The 17,782-nt window shown below is 41.7% G+C and overlaps 1 protein-coding gene across 2 annotated transcripts; it reads left to right on the top strand.

Moving 5' to 3' along the window:
• The first annotated feature begins 304 nt into the window (after positions 1-304).
• POPDC3 (popeye domain cAMP effector 3) lies at positions 305-17,141 on the top strand. Of its 2 annotated transcripts, none has more exons than XM_072965695.1 (4): positions 305-767; positions 13,806-14,536; positions 15,490-15,598; positions 16,668-17,141. In XM_072965695.1, exons 2-4 carry the CDS (start codon positions 14,052-14,054, stop codon positions 16,953-16,955), a joined length of 882 nt encoding a protein of 293 aa, XP_072821796.1. In that variant the 5' UTR covers positions 305-767; positions 13,806-14,051; the 3' UTR covers positions 16,956-17,141. The 2 variants fall into 2 exon arrangements, with proteins under 2 accessions (XP_072821796.1, XP_072821797.1); XM_072965696.1 differs by lacking the exon at positions 305-767 and adding an exon at positions 10,444-10,481.
• Positions 17,142-17,782: the final 641 nt, after the last annotated feature.

Below are 17,782 nucleotides of genomic sequence, written 5' to 3'. Positions count from 1 at the left end.
TTTCACTGGTCCTTCACCAACAGTAGTGTTTGATCACCAAAACTAAACCAACCTTCACTAACTTAATAGGAGGAAAAAACGCGTTTCATTTTTGCCTTAAGTTGCATGCATTGTCTTATTACTGATTGAACTTTTAAAAAATCATTTCTACTTAAAATTTTTGCCTTCAATGCTTTATACTCATTTGCTTTTTTGAGAGGTTCATCGATTTGAATATAACCGTTCTCTGTTCTATACACCCAGATACTCCCAACCCGCTCTGGTCGTTTATCTCATTTTGTTTACGAGCGGGTGGGGTAGTGAGAGGGCAGACGTCCAGTTACTTTCCATTCCGGGAGTCAACTCCATCGCTCTCTGCCTAGGATAATAGCGAATACCAGGTTCATTTTGTAACTGGGAGCGGTGTTCCCTTCGGGAAACCAGTCTGCAAACTTTGGTCCGCCGCGGCCGCTAGGTTGGTCAGCAGGGTGCGACTCCCGGGAGGCTGGGCGGCCCGGGCCCGACGCGGCCGCGGCCACCCCCGCCCTCCCCGCGGGCCCCGGGGCGCGCGCCCGTGTCTGGCCCCCGCCCGCGCGGCCACGCCGCTCCGGAACGGGCTGCGGTCACTGAGCGCCCGGGCACGGGGACCGGCACTGGCCGGGGGACGCCCGGGAACGCGCGAGGCGGGCGCCAGGGGATCCGAGCCGGCCGGCGGGGCCCAGCGCGCTCGGCCGGGAAACTTCCGCGGGCGCGAGGCCGGAGCTCTGCGCGGGGCCCGGGAAGGCCAGGTAAGGAGGGAGCCCGGGGCGCCTCGGCCGCCGCTTCCGCCCCCGCCCCGCCCCGCCACCGCCGCCATCCGCACCCTTGCACGGCGCGGCCTCTGCCTGGCTCCGCCCCTGGGAGGGGGCCCGCAGCCGCCGACCCCCGGCAGCGCCCGTGCTTTGCCGATGTGCTACCGCGCTGGCCGCGCCGCCGCCCCGTTCCCGGCCGGTTCGGGCCAACTGCGTGCCCCGGCGTCCGCGCGGCGCCGCCTGAGCTCGGCGGGCACAGGGTCACCGCTGCGGGTTGGCGCGCGGTCTCAGCGTGCTCGGGTCGTCCGCCCTATAGAGGTGAATCTTCCTCCCACATCTGCTATTGCTCCCACTCTTGCCCCGGGCACCTTGGAGCACAAAAACGGGGATAGATTTTCGAGGGAGAAAAGATGGTCCAGGGGACCCTGCCAGCCTTAGGTTCGCCTTGGGGAAGTCGGGCAGCGGCTCTGCGAAGGGTCTGGCCAGGGGCAAGTTTTTCACACCGAGTTGGGGGCCGAGGAAGCGGCCTCATCCAAGGTCACTCTGACCTGTTTACTTGAGGAATCGCCCTGAGGGGGGAAAAATAGAGGGAAAGAAAGGGACGAGAAAAGAAAGTAATTTGAAAACCCCTAAATTACCTCCTCATTAAGGTTGGTTACAGAGATATGATACATTTTGAGGGTCTGTATTTTAGGAAAAGATTAAAGGCACAGAATCAAATAGGGCTATGGCAAAAAATTTGTTTTAGTCAGGAGATATTTTGCCAAAAGTGAAAAAGTTCTGTAGGTAAATACTAAATGGAAAAGCAGATCTAGAAACCCACATTTGAACATAATTTGATTTACTGAACTTCTGGGACACGACAACCTTCCTGACTTTTTAACTCTTGTGGTTAGGTATTTTGAATTTGCAAGCTTGCACACTGCAATTGAGTTTTATGGCAGCTTAAAAAAAAATTACTGCTCTCTGTTCATACTAAGGTTTGGTGGCTATTTTCTTTCCCGTTATTTTTATTACTAGGGACTGTTGCATGAACACATCCCTGGTGTGACAGTACAGGAACATGGCATTGTTCTTTGCCGCAACAGAAAACCAAAAAATAACTGCATGAAACAAAATATAAACAAAACACAAGTTGGACCTCTTGCTACATTTGCAGAAGTAAGAGGTCTGGCTGAACCCAGATGATCTTTAAAGCTCTTTCCTTCCTTGGGAGATGTGGTTTATCTTTTGAAGAATTTGGGGTACAAATGTTAAGTGAAATCTGGAGTAAGGCATTATCTGTCCTAAAATGTTGTCCATATAAACTGGGAGACATTTGATAGTTGAGTTTTTAATCTCATCACTCTCTCAAAGTAGCTGAATCATTGTGTATCCTGTGCTTCTAAATGGTGACATTCTATGCTATTAAATAAAAACGTGTCATGGGAAACCCAGATCCCATGCGTCTTAGCACAAGGCTGACTAATGGGGTTGACACACTGGAGCCGTCATGTTTGCTTATTTTGAAGCAGTCCCCAGGCAAGATCAGGAATGGTTATGAGGCATTTGCTGTCAAGTATGAGCATAACAACACATAAACCACGAGGCAAGCAGGAAGTTTCAAAACTGCTTTGGAAAGTATCCACCGTAGATTTGCAAGCCTACAAACTGCCATTGAAATCGGGATTTTTTTGTAATTATGTCTGTTGGTCAGCTGGGATTATGAGCTGTAGAGGATAAGAATTTACAAGAGTATATTAAATCATTAATTCTTTTTTTTTTTAAGGAAAAGGGGAAGTATTTTTTTTATCTGAGTAGTTAGAGGAAAATGTCTTCAAGTGAAAGTTACAACAGGTTATTTTGTAAGTTAAATAACCAAAAGTTACTGACTTATAGAGTTCCCTTAACAATGCTGGATCTTCCCTCTAGCCCAGAGAATTCAGGGATCACTTCACACAGACCCAAAGTGAGACCTTCTCATTTTTCAACAGAACACTAACTCTCATATGCACTCTGAAATTGGTGAGGGAGGAGGGATTTACATTCTAGAAAGATGAGCAACTGACTGAGTCTATGGAAGAACGATCATCTCTCGGAGTCTCTTTTGCCCCTCTGAACAATGCTGATGTAGGTTACAGAGCTGTGACTCCTGAACAGGTCAGTGTGTGCAAGACCCGTGCCTGGCACACAGTGAGAGCACAGCTAATCTTAGTTCTCCCTATCTTCCTTGGTAGATGTTTGTATATTGACTAAACAAACTGTTTTTGCTTTTGATTTCAAAAACTCCATGTGACAAAATCTTGGTAACTGTTAAATCTGGGTGATGGGTATATGAGGATTTATTATATAGTATTTTCTTTGTTTTGGAATATGTTTAAAATTATTCATCAGAAAAAAATTTAAGGGCAAATCGGAGGGGAAACCCACATTATAAGATCCATTTCTAATCTAGCATGTCATTTTTAGTTGCAGTTTTTAAAATTCTTCTATTTGGGTAGGAAAGATAAACATAATTATATAGAGGGAGTGGGTGGGCATGTAATGGTACTAGTGAGCAATCTGTGGTGATCCTGGGTTTTTTGTGGGATTTTTTTTTAATTTTAAAAAGATCCAAAAATATGACAATGTTGATGTTTGTTAATTCTGGTTTTGGGGTTCATGGATTTTTCTTCTCTGAATTTTTTGTATTTAAAAATTTTCAAATTAATATAAAATCACCTTTTGTTTTATATAATTATTATAAAGGATGCAAACAATAAAGGTATATACAAAGAAAAAAGTAAAGTAGTATCCCACCATTCGGGAATAACCATCCTTAACATTAAGTGAAGATCATTCCATGTCTTTCTTTGCATTTATGTGAACAGAAGGATACAGACACAGTAATATGTAATGTGCTGCTCCAGTGACACATATAATGTTTGGGGGTTTATTTGTTTGTTTGTTTTTGGTCTTTGATGGAAGTTCCAAAAAACAAACTTGTTTGCATTTTGATTTTTAAGACTTCAGACTGTCTTTTAAAATGTAGCATTTATTTAAAAATTCAGTATGCAACAACTGACTTTAAATGAGTTTTAAGTAGCTTAAGTTTATTTGCATGTAAGATGTATATTTAGCTATCTAAAATAGGTCTTGTTATTTGAAACTGGGCTTAAATTGTGTTAACATTTGAATTTCACTAAAATGCAAGCTCCATGAGGACAGGGATTTATTGAATTAATGCATATGTTAGTCAGTAATATTTTCCTGGCCATTTGAAAGTTGATACAGTCAATTATGCTATAATGCTTGTTTTCAAAACCAGCATTATTCCAATGCAGTTGAAATATTAAGGAACAATGTGAGCATAATGCAAATTTTGCAGTTGCTCATATGTGATTTACTCAGCAAGAAACACCAGGTGAACACATTAAACTGCAACCAGCTGACCTGAGCCCTGCAGGAATACACAACATGCAAACACACACGGACCTCGAACATCTACCAGCTACCTTGGTTCACTGCATGGTAGCCTGAAAGATTGTGTTTGCTATTCTTTTGCACTTGTGAACCTTACTAGATAAAAACACACTCATTCAGCATCCCAGGAATGTCTTAAGTACCTTGATTCAAAAAATGCCAAATAATGCATGCAAAAGGAACGCTTCAATACTGAAGAGAAGCTGGCGATAATGAAACACTTTGAAAGAATCAAGAGAATATGTGGTATTTCCTGAGCAGCAGGAGTAGGAGAATAACCCACACTGCGGATCATAACAGGCAATGCGCAAAGGTAGAAGAAATGTTTACAGCTGGAATAGTCTCAAGTACTGCAAAGTCACTAACAATGAGGCTGAAAGAAATCAAAGAAATGGAAAGATTGTTGAGCACGTGGATTGTGGACTGAACAGTGAACAACCTTTCTCGCAGTCAAAGAGACAGCTCCTATGTCCATCTGAACACTTGAAAGGACAAGCCATACCCTGCAGAAGTGCTCCTTCTAGCATCAGTAGGGGCTGGTTTGGCAGTTTCACACATTCCCGACCCAGGTGTGTGGTCCACCTGCTCATTTCCTCGGAAAAAATAACAAAGGAACTAGTATAGCCAATTAGCTAGCACCCAGGAACTTCTTAGGCGTGTTTGCCAGGATCATGAGAACCTTAAGTAAATAAACACAGGAAAAGTGAGTACATCCGCTACATGTAGTTCACGTGGAGCACAGGTACATGAAGGTGTCTGCCTTGGGTTCCTATCAAGAAAAGACCGTTTTACAGTATCCATGAATCCAGCTTCTCTTGCATCTTTCATCAGGAATGTCTGGTGGACTTACTGCATGACATGATAGTTGCTGAGCAGAAGCGAATGGCTTCCTGCATGTGCCTTTAACCATTTCCTGGACGTGGAGAAGTCAGATGAACTTGAAGTAGACCGTGGGGATTGTTCATTTAAAGCAATCAAATGACAAGCTTGAGAAGGAGAGGTTTCCTGCCATTTCTTCAAATTAAGAATTATAGGACACTGAGTGATTCAAATGGAGGACTCAACCCCCTATCCTTCTGTTGCTCCAAAAATTATAATTGCTTTTCTCTTCTAGTTTTATTGAGATATAATTGACATACAATGCAGTATAACTTTTAAGATGTGTGTCATAGTGATTTGACTTACATCATGAAATTCTGACCACACTAAGTTTAGTGAACATCAATCATCTCATAGAGATACAAAAAGAGAGAAATAGAAAAAATATTTTTTCCTTGTGATGAGAGCACTCAGGATTTACTGTCTTAACAACTTTCGTATGTAGCATACAGCAGGGTTAATTATATTATCATGTTGTAGATTACATCCTTAGTACTTATTTATAACTGAGCGTTTCTACCTTTTGACTCCCTTCATCCAGTTCCCCCCTTAAATGACATGATATTTTAAGGTTCTCAGAAATGTGCGTGGTGCACAGTAAAAAGTGTGCAATAAATGTTAGCTGCTGGTGTGGTAAATGTTAGTGGTGGTGGTGGTCACAGTAGTAATAGTAAGTAGTATATGAGGACTAAGAAGATGGCAAATAGATACTGCATTAATTTCCCATTGCTCAGCTCATCTGAATTTAGTGGAGTCACACAATCAAGAAGTACAGAGCTATTTGTTTTGAGTTTCTGTGAGCTGCTTTTTTGTGTGTTAATCTCTGGGTGTGTCTGAAATATCAAGTATTTGCCATATACATAGGGCTCAATTTTACAAAGAACTGACTGATCTGAAAGTCAGTCAAGGAAATGTGGTATTCTGGGAATTTTGGACAATGGTATATGAATGACGTAAGTGTTCTAGAAGTTGCCCATGTGTCCAAATGGTTAACAGTGCTGGGGCCACCTGACTCCATGAAAGGAAAACCTATAAAGTGGTACTGGGAACCACAGTGAATTTAAATGTAATTCCCAGGGCCTCATCCTGTCTTGTTCTCTAGATACGATTCACACCTGATTTTCCTAATTAAAATCTAGCAAGGGTTGAATGTCTTCTTCCATAGACTGTATTCCAAGTCCATCATAAAATGAAAAGCTTCATGTATAGTGAGTATTCATAACTGTATGTGTGTATTCATTTTCTGTTGCTTTGTAACAGATTACCACAACTTAGTGGCTTAAAACAACACAAACTTATTATCTCACAGTTTTCGGTCAGGACTCCAGGCACAGCTAAATGGATCTGTTGCTCAGAGCCTCACAAACTTGCAATCCAGGTGTCAGCCACACTGCACTTCTCATTTGGAATCCAGGGTCCTCTTCCAAGCTTTCCAGGTAGCAGAATTCAGCTCCTTCTGGTTGTAGGACTGAGGTCCTGGTAACTGTTGGTTGGGGAGTCCTTCAGCTTACAGGCTGCCTGCACTTTCTTGCCTTGTGGCCCCCATAGGCAGTTCACAGCATGGTGTTTGCCTTTTTCCTAGGCCAGTAAGAACATGTCTCTAATTTCCAGTCCTTTCCCAGTCCTATAGTGGAGTCTTAAGTAACTTAACATAATCACAGGGGTGACGGTTCCAGCACCACCTGCCATGTAATGTTACCTAATCAAGGGAGCATCTGTTCCATCCCATTCACAGATTCTGCCCGAACTCACAGGAAGGGAATTATAGGATGTGTGCATGAGCAGGGCAGAAATCTTGGGGGCCATCCTAGAAGTCTGCCTACCCTAGTATGTGATGAAGTGAGAAATCAAACACGGCTGGAGATAATCAAATGTAACATTAGCTGAGGCACAAGAATCAGAGAAGCCCAGCCTAGCCTGTAGGCATGTTCTCTAATTTACTCAAGTCTCAAGAGAAGCCAAGCTTTCATTGGTATGGAGGGTCAAAGGCATGCTCCAGCCTACAGGCCTAGAGGTGCATGAAGCGACTCAGGCATTAAATGAAAACAAAGGCTGGTGTGGACCTTCTGGAATTCAGAAGATCACAACCCAATCTGCAGCACAAAACTGATGAGATTGTCTGGGATTTCCAGTGTATCCCATGAAGTATCATCAGAAGATGAAATGAGAAAACGAAACCATGTAATATAATTGCTTAGGAAAGTGGGATTCTCCTAAGGCAGAAGGAAAAAGCAGTGCCTGCCTCCGTAGGATGAAGAGGCCAAGAGCTGTAGTGGGGCTGGCCATCTACAGAGGCAGAAACCAGATGGTGACACAGCTCTGCCTTGGAACATCTGATTGACTGTAGCATATGAATGTTGTTGCCAGTATCATTTACATTCATATCAACTCTCTGCTCTTAATCTTAGATAATTCCTCCATATTTATCATTTATACACTGTACATATGCACTGTGTACACAGCATCCTGCCAAGTCTTTTCCTTTCCTTTCTGTTGCTTGAAAGGCTCTGGACCAGCACTGTCCAAGAGAAATGCAATGCAAGCCCCGTTTGTAATTTAAAATTTTCTGGTAGTAACATTAAAAAATTAGAGATGGGTGAAATTAACTTTAATAATATGTTTAATTTAACCCAGTATTTCCAAAAGATTATCATTTCAACATGTAATCAGTATAAAAATTATGAATGGTATACTCTTTAGCTTTGTACTAAATAAGTCTTTGAAATCCACTGCGTATGGTGCATCTTACTTCAGACCAGCCACATTTCAGGTGCCCAGCAGCCACGTGTGGCTAATGACTCCTGCAGGGAACAGCACACCCCTGGAATTCCATCTCAGGCCTCTGATTGTGGGCGTTTAACTTTGACTCTCATCTTTCCTTGTACTCACTTTCTAGATAAACTTGCCAGCTCCAGTCCCCATTCCGTTGCCTTGTGTAATAGTAACCGTTACATATCCCTCCATCCTGCCCCTCTTCTTCTGCCCTGACCTCCACTGCTAAGCCAGGTGCATCCAGGTTACACACAACTAAAACTGAGTCCCTTTCCTCTGGTTTCTTTCCGAGCTTCAGCATCTCTTATAATGCCAAAGTGTCTTCCCTCCTTCTCTGCTCCTCTGTCCCAGTAGCGACACGTCTTCCTTTCACTTCTTCCTCATAGTCTCATGTATGCTTTCCTTTCTTTCTAGTCCAACACCTAAACCACTGATTCAGATCTTGGTCATATCTCACTGGGGCTTCCTGGGTTATTAATCTGCTTCTTCCAAACCTGTATTCTAAAGACTACTTTTCTACCTGAACATTGTTATCATTTTATATATATGTGTGTATGTGTGTGCATATGCATATGTGTATATGTATATATACACACACATATGTGTATATATATATACAGTTATTTTATTTATATATATGACCAATCAATAAAGCCAATATTTTAAAAATACACCTACTATCTACATTCATTTCTTTAAAAAATTACTTAACTATGTACCCCAACTGAGAATAAATTATGATGCTTTCAAAAGGAAAATATATATCATGACCAATACAATAACTACAACATATAATGGAAGCCATGTAGACAGATAATGAAGGCCATAAAAACTCACAGCCCAGATGGTGTCCTTCAGGCCACCACGTTAAGGGAAGGCTGCTACAGGAATCCACAAACCCTGAGCTGCCTTGTGGGGAAGGAAGATGCCTCCTCACCTGAGCAAAGCATGGAAATGAAAACATACAGGCAAAAACATGTCTTCCCAGCCCTTTAAAAATAAGGACTAAAGTCTAGCTTCTCTACTCTACAGAATGTTTTGGTTGGTGTCTGTCAACCTGCTTCCACCCCACCCCCGAAATAGTTCTTAACCCTGGTTGTACAACAAAATCCTTGGAAAGTTTGAGAAGAATGCCAGTGCCTGGGCCCCACAGGCCTTCAGGAACTACGTAATCAGTCTCTAGAGGTGGGCCCCAGTCAGAAAGCTGGTGTCAAGAGCCACAGTCTTAATTCAGTTCTGCCCCTCAGCTCTACCTCTTGACCTGTGCTGGGAATAATCTTCTATTCCATATCATAGAGAGTCATGGTACTTTAAAGCTAAAAGGATCCCCACATTACTTGTCCAGCTCTTTCATTTTATCAATGAGGAAACAGGTCTAGGATGATTCAAATCACACAGCTGTTTAGAGGCACAGCTAAGACCAGGACCCTTCCCTTAGATAGTCATGCCAGCTACACAGACTGGATAACAGGATGCCAGCACTACAGCCATGGACAGACAACTAGGGCTCAGAGAACGTTATGTGGACTAACCAGCATGGAAGGATAGCAAGTGGTCAGCTAGGAATGGCCAAGCTGAGGCCCTGCAGGCAAGGATGATTCAGATCATTCAACAACAACATAAAATAATGGCTTCAAACTTTCGTGTGTGTAAGAATCAGCTGAGAGCCTGTTAGAAATGCATCTTCCTGGGTCCTTTCCTAATTCAGTCATTCTGGCATGGGGCCAGGGAAGGGGCATTTTAACAAGCCACCCAGGTGATTCTGATGTAAGTGATTTGAGGACACCTGCTGGGATGCATAAAACACTAATCTAAGGTAGAAGGTTGTTGCTGGCTTCAAGAGACTGGCTTCTTGGCTACTGAAAAGTGAAGACTCAAGGATGGGTTAGTTATGGGTCTGTCCCTATCAGCAGTAGGAGGTCAGGACACAAACTAGGGAAGAATAACAGATCACTCCTGCAGGAATGAGTGCATTTAGAATTTAGAATTTAAGGATGGATAGCAGCCGAAAGTGACGTTTGTATTTGTCTTCAAGTGTAATCCTCTGAGGGAAAGAAAGCTTTAAAAAACTATATTCTCTGAATGGTTCAGCTCTGTAACAGGTAACAAGTACAGCAATACCATTTCTATGTTATTTGAAAATTTGCCAAGAATTTTTAACGTAGATTTTTCTCACTTGAATCTTCCAGCAGCCTTTCAAGTGGATAGGATAGGTAGTACTGCCTCTGCTTTCCTGACCAACAAACACATCTGAGCCATGTGGTGACCTTCAACGAGCTACTTGCCTTCTCTGAGTTTCAGTTTTCCCATCTGTGAGGTGGAGATAATAGTACCCTCCTCATGGGGTTGTTGTGAAGATTAAATGAGATCATTTTTTCAAATATGTCTGGCACATAGTGGCTGAGTAAGTATACTTCCTTAAAGATAAGTAGAGAAAACTAACTTTAAGTTAATGATTATTTCCCATAGGTAACACATACCAAAGTTGGGATATGATTCAAATTAATGAGAGTATTGATGGCATTTTGATCTTCTGGGTTGCCTAGCAACCAAAACACCATACCACAAGCTACCAGAGTTGTTCTCATCAGGAATTCAGCTGCTCTTAAGGAACTCAAGGTTGTAAGAAGACAGAAGGGTTCTTCTATGAATTTAGAGTTCTGCCAGACATTTTAGATAAGTGATGTCCCAACCCGCTGGCGTCTTTGTCCTGAACTATCTTGGATGTCGAAATCCCCCCCCACTTCTGCTTCCCTGGGTGACAGAAGATGGTAGAGCATCTGTTGAATTGGATGGCGCGTGGGGATGGAAAAGGCAGAGCGGGCTTGTACTTCTCTACCAGTGTGTTCAGTCCACAGTCACTGAGTGCCGGGGGTCAGAAATACAAAAACATTTGCCTTTGCCCCTTAAGAAACGGAATAGGAAGTGAGTCAATGTTGAATATTAATACAGCAGATTATTTCATGAGTGGCTTTCTATGTCTACGCCCCTGGCAGTATTCTAAGCCTTAAGGGTTCAGCAGTGCAAGCGGATACAGCAGGTCTTAAATATCCACTGTTAGGATTATTATTTTCCTGGCAAACCGTCCTGGCAGAATATCCCACTGGTCTCCCAGCGCATCAAATCAGATTCACAACCTTGAAAGTCGCATTGCCTGCTGGAGAGAGCATGAAGCTGAGCGGAGAAGGACTTGAACTTCCACCCCACTGCTGGGACTTACTGCCCCTTTTACCTGAAGCAAGTGGCTGAACCTCTCCCATGCCCCACCTTTCTCATCTGTAAGCTGAGCGTGATGGTTTAGATTCTGCCTCCCTCACGGCAGTAAATGTGATGCAACGGGATAATAAATGTCCGAGTTCTGAACCGATAAATGCCATTTCAGAGCTAAACTTCATCATTTTGCCACCAAGTTTATATCACATTTCACTGAGCAGCCTCGTGCCTTCCTTTCCCTTTCCATACTCCTTATAACTCAGAAGCTTACGATTTAAAGAAAAAAGGGAAGGGGGCAAAGCTTGGAAATAGTGTGTTTCTTTGCACTTAATTTTGTCTCCATCATTGGTATCTCCACGTGTTAACTTCTTTTGCAGGGAAGGCCAGCTTTATTGCGTAAGAAATCTATTGTGCTGCTTTGGCAGTTCAGCATTTATTTACCCCAAAACATGACTTACGGCCCAGAGGCCGTTAAAGCAGGCAGCTGGGGGATGAATCACGTTCAGCATTCGTGTAGTGCGGCTGGTTCATGCCAGGGGAACACTCGGGCTCATCACCTGCCCCTGTCAGTCCTCCTTCTTCTAATAAAGTGCATCTGTTTTGGTGACTCAATAAAAACACACCAAGTGGAGAAAGGCTGGGTGTGGAGTAATTTAATCAGGGCAAGCCAGCACTCCCTGTTGAGTGATACAGTATCAGCGATAGGAAGATGGTTGGGTAGCAGCTTATTGAAAGAGAAGCCAACCGGAAAGGGCCAGAAACACAGTTCCTCTTGTAATCACAGTGGGTCACGCTCCAGGAATGTCGCAGCCCAGTACAGCCCCCAAGTCAAGAGTTTAAGGGTTCAAGATTCCCATTAGCTTCCCTCTAAATTGCCACAAACGTTTTATGTGGCCTTTCTCTATTAGCATGATTTTAACAATTTGTTGAGGATTATACATTTTTCAGGAAGTTCAAACCCAAGTTCAGAGCTCTCCTGGCAGTGCTTTTAATTTCGGCTTTCATGGCTGTGTTTGGCATCCTGAGGAATTGATTGATTTAAAAATACCCGAGTTTCAAAAGTAAACCAACAGGGAGACTGACATTTGCAGTTTGGTATTTCACGGTTCTCATTTATTGTTTTTTTTTTTTTTTAATGTTTCTTTGTTGTGAGTCTCCGGTAGCATTTAATTTTGTGTTTTGTTTAAAGAGGGGAAGTGAAATGGGTTCAGGGGGCCAGTCTGCCTTGAATCTCATCTCTCACAGAGGGATGGGTGGAGTGATAATTAAAGAGAGGCAGAATGTTTAAAATGCATTTGAAAGCAGGGTACACAGAAATAACAACACGACTGTACGTTTTAGGTCTGTGTTATTTCTTTCTTCTAATGAGTCACCTGCTGGTGTTCTCGAAATCCTTACTTGCTGAGGAAAGAATCACTGTCCAAGGGGAAAAACCAGGACCTTCAGCAGCAGCAGCTTCTTTATTTTCATTTCTAGTTTCGTGGGTAGTTCTACTGTTCCCTTTCTTACCTAAGTCATTTTTCACCTCTGTCTGTGGATTTGTTCCTATGAGACCAGATCTGTGATATCTGATACGTTATTAACGGGTGTCCTGGAAAAAAAATCTATCTCAAAAATAAAAACACTACATAGAGTGCACAGTTGAAGGTTTTTCAATGTTATTTGGGTTTCAAAAAATAAACTGGATGAATGCTTCACATTGAAACCATTTATTGTTGAGAAACCTGGTGACAAATGATACATATCCTACAGCTCTGGCATCACGGTTAAATCTCTCCTGAGTCAGATCACATATTAGCATTTTTACCATATGTCTGAAAGGGTGGGGAATATATGTGCAGAGGAACAAGTCTAGCATTTTTGACCATCTGGTAAATAAATGTGTGAGTAGCAGGAATTGTAGTATTTATTTAGGTGTATGGATGCAACCTTTAACTGAAATAGCCTCTAATACAGTAGAGTAAAACTGAATTTATATTCCTCAAATAGTTTCAATTTAATTAATTAAATATTTTCACAGTCTACTATGTGCTCTTAAAATCTGAGTCCTAATTGTGTGTTTCTTATGTTTATCTATCAGGGCTCCTTACAGGGCCTAATGTAAAATATCTCGATGGGAGACCACATGATTGGATCCAGTACACAGACTCGAGTGCTGAAGTTCTGCTTTGTCACCAGCCACTGTGTGGCCTGAGATAAATTCCTTGGCCTCTCTGAGTCTCGAACTCTTCATCTGTAAAGAGTGAATGGCATATTGTCGAGCAGTATCTCTCAAAGGGTGGGCCGTGGAAGGCCATGGACTGATGTATCAAAATTATGTGGGGAACTCGTTCAAAATACCAACACTTAGAGACTCTGACTCAGTATATCCGAAAACAGTCTGTGAATCTGCATTTTTAGTCACTGTCCCAAGAGATTCTGAGGTGCACTGAATTACTGTTAGAGAGACCAGCTGATGATAGCTCTTAACTTTCTTGAAAAATATGTAGGTAGCTAATTCTAACAAACACTAAAATTTCTGTAAACAATATATTATTAATAAGCACAACTCTAAAGTATGCATTTTATATGCTAGAAATTAAACACTTGACAGTATTTGTGCTTAAAATATTCTAACTTCATAAAACATAGGATGTCAGTTTGAATAAGTAATGCTGGTGATTCGTTAAATATACTTTCCAAATTCTCCTTGTTTAATAAGGATCTTTTCTCTCCTTTTTTCTTACACAGGAAACCACAGAATATTTGTGATCTAAGTCAGGAGCCCAGATGAACTTAAGGGAGCGAACATGGGATTCTTAGTTTTCTAGGATCCATGTGCACCAAATCCTTAATCAGCCCAACACCAGCGTCTAGGCTTTCTCTGGTTTTGTGAAGACTCAGCAAAACTCTGATGATGGGAAAGCAAAAGACTTAATTATTTGCTTCGATAGCCTCTAACATCAGCGGAGAAGTGAACCAGACGGTAGTACAGCCATGGAAAGAAATTCAAGTTTATGGAAGAACCTAATAGATGAACACCCAGTCTGCACCACCTGGAAGCAAGAGGCCGAAGGAGCCATCTATCAGCTTGCCAGTATTTTATTTGTAGTAGGTTTCATGGGTGGCAGTGGATTCTTCGGGCTCCTTTACGTCTTCAGTTTGCTGGGGTTGGGTTTCCTCTGTTCTGCTGTCTGGGCTTGGGTAGATGTCTGTGCCGCAGACATATTTTCCTGGAATTTTATATTGTTTGTCATCTGCTTCATGCGGTTTGTTCACATTGCCTATCAAGTCCACAGCATCACCTTTGCCCGAGAATTTCAGCTGTTGTACAGCTCCCTCTTCCAGCCTCTGGGGACTTCATTGCCTGACTTCAGAACTATTGCTATGAGCTCAGAAGTGGTTACTTTGGAAAAGGAGCACTGTTATGCCATGCAGGGGAAAACCTCCATTGACAAACTCTCCCTGCTTGTTTCAGGAAGGTGTGTACTCTTGCTGCTCGTGTGCTTTCCTCTCTGGTAGTTACTAGCTTATGTTTCTTTCAGATGCATTTTTCCATCTCAACATAGCATAGTCTCAGGCAGCATTCAGCACCCTGAGGCATGAGACAGCCCCTGACACATGAGTCAGGGGCACAGGCATTTAGAGTACATGGTATTATTTACTTAGAGCAGGATATAATCTAGAGTCTTAATATTTCTCCCTAGAAATCAAATGTATGAATCGATTTGTCTGGGTAGGCTATTTGCTTCCAAACCAATCACTGAGAGTCTTCTGAGTCAAGAAAAGGATGATGCCAGCTTGAATTAATAGAATACTTATATTAGCATGCAAAGTATTTTAAATAGATTCTAATAGGGCATTCTTTTAAATAATAGAGAACATTTAAATTTTATCATGATCAATTTTCTTTCAGTAAATTATAACAACTGCCTACTTGCTAGAAGGGGGGAGGTGCACCACACACACACACACACACACACACACACAATTTGAAAACAAAGTTTGCAGGAGGAAACAATAATATGATTACTCATGTTTTTAAAAAGTTTAAATATTTAGTTTACAGAGGTATTTCCAGTGGTAATCCTTTATGTTCTCCTACTTAATTTAAAATCTGACTGAGTGCATTGGAACTTTTTATGGAAACATACACACATAAATGGACACAGATCATAAATATTCAGTTTGATGAATTTTCTGATGAATTTCACGCAGTATTGCAGAATCCTAACTATGTGTGGAATAGCAGTACATAACTCTCCCAGGAGATTTTTTTCACTTACTGTAATGTATGAATTTAATATTTTGCCCTTCCAGATTTTAAAACCCAAAGAAATCATAAGAGAACTGAAATACTGCTCCCTCCCTTCACCCCCAATTTAGTGCTCTCTTTCTCCTTCCCTCATAACTGATGTCCTTTGTGTCTGGGTAGGATCAGAGTGACAGTTGACGGCGAATTTCTGCATTACATTTTCCCCTTCCAGTTCCTGGATTCTCCCGAATGGGACTCACTGAGACCCACAGAGGAAGGCATTTTTCAGGTAAGGGATCAGTAGACCACATGGTAAACACTGCCTCTTACAGACAGATAAACACTATTTAGTGTTGATCACCATGTCACCCAAAGCTGGGTGACAGTTGTGTTTCCTCGGGGGCACCCGATCCACAGTGGGTGGTCAGTGTGTTAAAAACAGGCAAACAAGCAAACAGGACAGCAGATGACATAGGAATAGCTTACATTTAACTTTGGAATGTACTTTGTGGCATGCACGATTCCTCAGTTCTGTCTGAGTCTTGCTGATTAATGTCACTTTATAGGTCCAGCAACAAGGAGAAGAATGGGTATGACAAATAACAGAAAGGAGTCTGTGATAAATAGTCTTAAACTTTCCTTTGATTAGCTGCATATATGGGAATTAAAATATAATTAATTGATATTTGACTCAGAACTAAACACTGCCACCTGTCACAGTTTAGAAAAATACCAGGAACAAAAAAATCTGCTCTTATTACAAAATAAGTAACTTTTAAAGTTCAAAATGCTGATGAATTTCAGTTGTTTTCTAGCAATAAAAGGCTAAACTTACTGTCACGACTCTGTTGTCATATCTGGTAGTTTTGACAGACAGTCCCCTCCATAGGGTCTATTACAGTATCCTGTTTTCTGGTTAATACCTGTGACATACGTGTATGTGTACAAATACAAATTCATGTACATATCAGAACAGGTAAATAAATTCTATCCAGTACCACAGAATTAGGGTGGATTAGTGTTAAATGCCCATAGTCTTCAGGATTGTCTTGGAACTAACAGCCAACTTTATTATTTTTTATAATCAAGTAGCTCTCACTGCAATAAAATGCAGACTATGTACACTGGAACTTAGAAAACTGGAGATGGGCACAACATTGTGATTATTCATGTTATAAATTACATATATAGTAGTAAATACAGTAGTTTTTCTATTTTTACAATATATTGTGGGTTGGTGGGCTTTTTAATGTAAAAAAGCAGCAAATGGAATTTATTTAAAATTTGGAGCCAAAAAAATGTGGCTGAACTTTTCTTGCTTCCTAATCTCTATTTATATGTGGTCTCTGTTTTTTCAGGTAACCCTCACAGCAGAAACTGATTGTCGCTATGTGTCTTGGAGGAGAAAGAAATTATATTTGCTCTTGGCTCAGCATCGTTACATCTCCCGCCTATTTTCAGTCTTAATTCGTAGTGACATTGCAGATAAACTCTATGCCTTGAATGACAGGATATATATAGGAAAAAGGTACCATTACGATATTCGGTTACCCAACTTCTACCAAATGTCAACTCCAGAAATGTCCAGATCACCCCTGACAGAGCATTTTCGGAATTCCAGGCAACATTGTGATAAACAACATTGAAGTCTGAAGTTTTATAATTGTAAAAAAAGACTCTCTTCATCATTCCCCAAATGAAATAGCAAAATACAGAAAATCGAGCTCACTAATATTTTTATAAATCCAATTCAGAAGTAAGATGCCCATTGCCAGCTGTTTTATTCATCTCAACTTGTGGACTGTGAATAAATTCGACACTGTTTTCCTGTATTTCTCATTGTAATATATGGGGGGGGGGATGAGTAACTATGGGCAATTTGTCCTCTTCTGCACCAGAACTGGGAGAGTGAAATTCTGCATTCTCAAATACGTCCTCAGATTTATTCACATCTGCTGCTCTGCCCTGTGGAGTTGGGTGGTGCTTCTCAGGAAGCAGCCAGTGAGTACTCAGCAGGAGGGCAGCCACATCAGTGTTTCCAGAATTCACTCCTTGCTACAACCTCTGATGAAAGCAAGATGTGTTACTGTGGCGGGTGGCAATTCTTTCTTTTAAATGTGAAGTTATTTAATGTGACTAGAAAGTAGAATAAATGCGAGGGATAATAGTATGCCAATCTCGAAGACGATTTATTGCCACAAATCAGCTTAATCATTACTATAACATGTTTAAAAAGAGCCATTTCATGGAAAACAAAGCTGCATATGAACTGCTGAGTAAAAAGAATACCTGTGAGCCAATAGTAAAAATGTTGCACAGTGTTTTAATGCCATGTGTTGGGCTGAAAGGGCAAGGGGGTGGTTTGACTGGACAGTGAGGGGCTCACACTGAATGCTCCACCCACCACACAGGTGCGGCCTCTGCCTTCCCACCACTCCTACCGCTTTGTAAAGCTGCAGCTCAATAAACATGG

Source organism: Vicugna pacos, chromosome 8 (assembly GCF_048564905.1).
Source record: "Vicugna pacos chromosome 8, VicPac4, whole genome shotgun sequence".
Classification (NCBI taxonomy): Eukaryota; Metazoa; Chordata; class Mammalia; order Artiodactyla; family Camelidae; genus Vicugna; species Vicugna pacos.
The sequence above is the reverse complement of the archived record's forward strand: the minus strand, read 5'-3'. Positions and strand labels throughout refer to the sequence as shown.